Below are 6,276 nucleotides of genomic sequence, written 5' to 3' on the forward strand. Positions count from 1 at the left end.
TTAACCCTGTGTAATTCCACAAAGTGGAGTCTGGGGAGGGTAGTGTGTACGCAGACCTTACACCTACCTAGTTAAGTAAAGGGGCTGTTTCTGATAGACCCTAGAGTCGAGGATTGAAGAGTGCAAGTAACACAGAGAAATGCTAATAAATGCAATTTTGTACTAGTTCAGCAGAATCAGCACCCTGTGATTTCAGTATGAAGCGATGACATTGTAGGCCTAAATCATAGACATGACATTCATGTTGCAAGAAATAGGTTGAAAGGCTATTATAACACTGTTGAATTCCAAAGGATAGGAGCATGTACAATCTTCATTCTTTTATTTTCCAAACAGGTTGGCCCCTAAAAAGAATACTCATAAATTCTACTCTGCAGGTATTCTGTCTCATATTTCCAATAAGAATAAGTCGGGCTTCTATTTCAGCTTCACAAATTGTGTTTCGTGCACACAAATTTGAATGTTTTCATACGCTAGAATTGTTCATATAGCTGACTATTACAGAACAACAGATAGCAATCAACTGCTAAAATATGAAACTCACTGTAAAAGTAGCTATAAAAATGAACATACAGGATATAAAATACAGGATATACTGCTAAAATGAACATACAAAATCATCGAAACTCACTGTAAAAGTAGAAAGCGAAGGTCATGAAAAAACCAATATAGTCATCTGAATGCATCATATTTAGCTATAAAAATCCCTTAAAACATGTTGCAGAATTTATATTACAGTAACTAATGCTATTGGATTCATGTATTGAACAATAGAAATAAAAACGATCAACTAGACATGCTAGCGCTAGTTGATCAGAGGAGCTGAAATATCAGGACGAAAATTGCTAGGAACATTTGTTCCATCATTTGTAGAGACAGAAGAGAATGACTCAACCAAAAGATGATTTCTCTAAACCCATAGCTTGATGCATGCTAAGTTTCTATTACATGGTAATAATCAATTTCCTCTTTCATGCTAATAAAACTGAAAGAAGACCAGGGAAGACTCTTTTAAGGCCAAAATTTTGTACTTTCACTCTACAATGATGTAAAAATACAATTGTAAGATAATAGCGACCGAGTATGTTTACCATTGTTGAAAACTATAGCAATTCAATGTGTGGCGCAATCCCGAAGGTATGGATGTGTATGATTTACATACCGTTCCCACAAAGGTCTATACTTGCTAATGCCCAACTTGAGCCATGGCTTCATGTTCCCATTGAAATGAACTACTGCTGCACTCTCTATCAGGCGACTGTCAACGTTAAGGTCATAACCTAATCCTAAGACATGCCATCTCCTATCAAGCGGCTCTGTCAATCCATAAAAAGCTAATAATCCCGGTGGAAGGGTACCCAACTTCCAAAGCGTTCTATCGGCATTTTGTTCTAGCCAGTAATGATATCGTGTAGTAACATTTGCTTTCCTCCACGCCATCAGATCAAAAACATTCATACCAAATGCCCACCCACAGGCTTGGGGATCAAACCTTGAGCTGATGAGTGGATTCGAGAAATTGAGATACTTGTAATAACGATGAAAAGCTTCAAGACAAGTTTCCACTGCTCCGTTCACGTTCCCATGCAAATCCAATGAAAAGAGAGGTGTCAGATCTTTCTGAACTACCACATCATCGTCAAGGAAGACTATCTTCTCTAACTGGGGATAGATCTCAGGAATGTAAAACCGAAGGTGATTCAACAAAGATATATACTTTGGATTCCGGAACTTTGGCTCGATACTTGCATCCTCAGACCCATCAAAGTAATACTTCCTGGAGTCTGCTTCTCTAAGCTGCTTTAAAGCTGGAGAATAAGATGAATTCAACCAAGTCAAGTCTTCAATATTCTGTACTTCTACTGTAGAACCTTTGAAGTCATTATTTAAGAACCAAGCCTGCATCATTCCATAGTGTATCACATCTGTTACAATATGGAACACAAGCTGCTTAGGGTGATCAGCATTGGACATCGTTGAGTTAACAACTGCTGAAACTGCCAACAGATTATCTGAAAATATGCAGAAGTGATACAAATTATTGTCCACTAATCTAGGGGAGTTTCTTCTCTCATCAGCAAAATCCTGCAGCGACTTTCTTGTAAGCCAATCAGACATGAGTTTGATTTCTAGGCAGTGTAGGTTCTTGGGCAGGGATTCAGCTGTTAACTGTCCAAACATCATACTTTGGACAGACGCAGCATTAGCACGCTCCTCTAGAGCTTGAATGTGAGATTTCATTGTCATCATAGTGGTTGCAATATCATAATGCGCATCTTGTGCCTTAAAGATAAGAGAAGATAGACTTTTTATTATTGGTTCTGCTTCATCCAGAGAAATAGGCTCTTCCTTCATTGCAGCCTTTGAGAGTAAAAATTGACAACTTCTTATCTTTGAACTTAGCTCCCAAGCAAGATGAAGATTGTTGTGTTCTTTCGCAATAACAATATAAGCTTTGGCTAATGTCATCTGCTCTGCTAACTGTCTGGCATATGAATTAGCACTTGAAATTTCTTGTGTAAGATTTAGATGCTCATGCACAACCTCTTCATTCCTGGACTCTCTTCCCTTTACAAAGAGACAGACAGAGAATAGTAAGCGACTTTATTATTGAAGTTCTTAAATGGTAGAACAAACTATTTAAATGAGTCCTCAATGTATAGGTATAACATGATCAAATTATAGGTAAATAGGATAACAACTGTCAATGCATAAGCACATCTTTTCTTTTCCCTGATAAGTTGTTAGTTAGTAGACACATCTTAATAAACCTTAAGGCACATTGCTAAAAGAAAGTTGCAATTCAACCAAAGATTTATCTAGCATTTACAATCATATACTCAGAAAGAGGGTGAAACTTTTAATCGACAGTGATAAGTCTGAGTTACTTTTATATGATTATTTCTAGGTAAATCTGCTATTTCTATAGCAGATAACAAATCAGATGGATAATCCTATGCTTGAAAAGGATTCTAACTTGCAGCACTTAGAATCCTGTCAATATAAGTTATGTTTGGAATTAACTTAGAAACTTATGAGACATCTACCATCGATATTTTTTGTGCAAGTCCTGTTAAATTACGAATGACGAGTGAGCAGCTTGCCTACATAAGATAGCCAGAAATGTACTAGTTGCTTGGCAAGGTACACATTAGAATTGATGGCAGTGAAATGGTGGTCCTAGGAAAGGGGTGTCAACAACACTAAGAAATTTGGCAAAGCTTGTGCAGGTTGCTAACTGGATACTTCGGAACCAAGGACTGATAGGTGGCAGAAATGGCGACGAGAGGTGGAGGCAAATAGCTAATTTTCTGGTGGTGAGACCGAGGAGAGCAAATAGGAAGCAAAACTTGGGTGCAATAGATATAAGGACACACTTGGTAGTGATGAAAGGTACTAGTAGTTCAGGGTTAGGTCACATTATACAGGCTGATGGAGTAGGGAGGAGAGCTGCGTATACCATATGCAGTTCTTGGTCTTCCCTTGCATTTCTATATAGGTCACCCCACGGGCACTCTAGCTTCGCAAGGGCTCACTAGTTGTAGATGGAACTATTAAAGAAATAGAGAACTCTGACTGAGAGCATGTTAAAGGAAAAGTTATTAAATAGAAGATTATTTTTTCCCTGTTTGTAAAACATTCTCTTGTTAAAGTATGAATAAAGAATAGAAGATAAAATATAAACAATACCAAGACTTCAGAAAAAACTTATAATGCATCCACCGAAAACCACCTTATCACCAATCTTCTAAAAGGTAAAGCTCAGGTGCATCTCAAGGTGAGGTGTAACCAAACTACCTCAAGGAAGCTAGGGCTGATCTAAGTTGCAACACGCCTCCAGGAGAGGTTCACCTCACTGATGCCCATTTCTATTTAACCATTTTTTTCCTTGAGGTTATTGATTAATGAGGTGTAACTCCGTTTCTGTATGTTCATGTAATTTGTTCGGATCAATAAAAGAGGGACTAGTTACATAACCTAGTTTTGCAGCAGAGTACCATTGAAGCCGCCCTCTCTCTCTTCACCCCAACCCAAAACCCCCCCAAGGCTCAATGACAATTTATGTTGCTGAAGCTGCCCTCATTTTTGTTCGAAGTAACCATGGAGCACAACAACAACTCCAACTAAAAACACAAAAAGACATAAGAACCTCAACTTCATCTCTCCCCACGAGACTACAAACATTTATTGACTTCAAAAATGACAAGGTTCTCAAGTTTTCAGGGAGATTTTTCTCAATCTGTCACTACAAACTAGATTACTTGTATTAGAGATCTCAACTACTGAACCAGACTTTTAATTCCAATAACATTGTATCAGTCTGATAGAAAACGTACAATCCGTTAACCTATTGGAATTCTGGAAACACATCATTCTGTAGTGTGTAGGAGTGTGAAATCTCTCCTTTTTCATTTCTTTCATCTATTCAACTAGAATACAAATAGAGAACAAAGATGTATAACCTCACTCTCATTCTCTCTTCCTCTCCCCCTCCAACAGACAGCAATTATTGATGCATGAGTGATGCAATTTTACATCTCTTTTCCTGATGAAGTATATTTTTACATCTCTTAACGTAGACCAATTGAAAATACACATAGACACTCAAATAAAAAAAAAACGAATCAATCTCAAAGACTTTGATTTTGATATACAATGAACATACGGCAAACTTATATCGAGTAAATATTTAGCATACATAGGTTGAAGTTGAACACCTCCCAAATTATGTTTTTTCTATCCTCTTTATATTCCACTAACAATCTGAATCACGATAGACAACATCTCTCTCGAACAATTAATCAGCTAAACCTCAATTCAAGAAGTCGGCTATGACTTCAAATTAAACAATGCAACAATACTAATATGCTGTGTATAAGAGAACATACATTATTGAACTGAAAGTACATTGAGCTTTTATAATATAAATATTTTTGAAGAACCAAATTATGATCTGAGTATGATTGTTAGGCTTACCAAAATAGGCTGTTCTACGTGATCCTCGCGGTCATGGTGATGATGAACTACAAACAATACAAAACCTGCAATTAAGAATATCCCAAGAAGTGAACAGATCCAACAAGAGAGCTTCCTTCGAACCGGGCGCCGATATTCGGCCGCCCGCCGCCGCATCTTTTACCACTCTCTTCCACAATTCACCACCAAAACAATAACTGAAAATAACCCATCTCTCAGATTAATCCAAAATATAGCTAACCTGGCCTGTCACCTAATTTAAATCTTTGAACCCCCCAAATCAAGAATTCAAGATCACCCGCCACTCAATTCATGAATTCAAAAGCAGCTAAGGGATTGATAAAAAGTTCAAATCTTTGAACCCCAAATCAAGAATCCAATTATGACCCTTCACTCAATTCAAGCTTGAGAATTGAAATCAAAAAATTTTCAGCATAACCACATTTGTCAGATTGGATCAGGAAACCCAACCAAATGCAGGGATAAACTTGAGCAATTTTAAATCTCAATATTGTGTTTATCTTATGCAGAAAAAGCACCTTCTGTTACAACTTCTGTATATTTGAATGTTATAGTGAAGGAAAGAGTGATAGAAGCCGAGCTAGAATGTGAACTCAGCTTGTTGCTGTTTGTTGGGGGGGGGGGGTAGGTGATGTGACTCTGTGATTTCTCCCTCTGGCAAGTTATAGATGGTAGATTGGCTTTAATCCCTTTACTTTGTTTCCCAATCACAAAAAGAAAGAGAGAAACTTGCAATATAAACAATCAGAAAACTCAATTGTTTTCTCATTTCTCACATGACAGTGTATGAATGCCCACATGTGCAATATATTTATTTAATCATGTATTATATTAATGTTTGGGAAAAAAATTACTAAGACGATTCAAAGTTTTTAATAAAGAAAACATCACATTGCATCGTTAAAGAATTTAGCTTTTTGCATGTCATGAAAGTAAAATATAAAAAATTTATATTAAAATGTGACATATAAATTGAATGGGATGGTGCAATAAAGTAGACCTTGATCAACTTTTTGTAATTAATAAAAAATTTATATTAAAATGTGACATATAAATTGAATGGGATGGTGCAATAAAGTAGATGATCTTGATCAACTTTCTTGTAATTAATATAATATAATTCTTAGGTTATCATTTTCTTTCTACAAAATCAAACAAAATGATTGTTCGAACTTCAAAGGATAGATAAGATTTGTTTAGTTCGGGGGATTGGATATCAAAAGTAGCATATTTTTGGAAGATTTGCGAGAGTGTAATAATATTTTTGTAAAATTCGTG

General features: G+C 36.4%; 1 protein-coding gene across 1 annotated transcript; it reads right to left on the reverse strand.

Annotated features, from left to right (window-relative positions):
- Window positions 1-905: 905 nt before the first annotated feature.
- LOC107762218 (hexosyltransferase GAUT11-like) lies at window positions 906-5,707 on the reverse strand. Its single transcript, XM_016580558.2, has 2 exons — window positions 4,978-5,707; window positions 906-2,568 (listed from the first exon to the last, which is right to left on the reverse strand). The coding sequence occupies exons 1-2, from the start codon at window positions 5,131-5,133 to the stop codon at window positions 1,114-1,116; spliced, it is 1,611 nt and encodes a 536-aa protein (XP_016436044.1). The 5' UTR covers window positions 5,134-5,707; the 3' UTR covers window positions 906-1,113.
- Window positions 5,708-6,276: the final 569 nt, after the last annotated feature.

Source organism: Nicotiana tabacum, chromosome 20 (genome assembly GCF_000715075.1).
Source record: "Nicotiana tabacum cultivar K326 chromosome 20, ASM71507v2, whole genome shotgun sequence".
Classification (NCBI taxonomy): Eukaryota; Viridiplantae; Streptophyta; class Magnoliopsida; order Solanales; family Solanaceae; genus Nicotiana; species Nicotiana tabacum.

Bases quoted from the DNA above. Each gene is read 5' to 3' on its own strand.
- LOC107762218 (XM_016580558.2), bottom strand. From the start codon at position 5,133: ATGCGGCGGCGGGCGGCCGAATATCGGCGCCCGGTTCGAAGGAAGCTC. The intron at 2,569-4,977 runs GTAAGCCTAACA...CTCTTTGTAAAG, and splicing joins ACGTAGAACAGCCTATTTTG to GGAAGAGAGTCCAGGAATGA.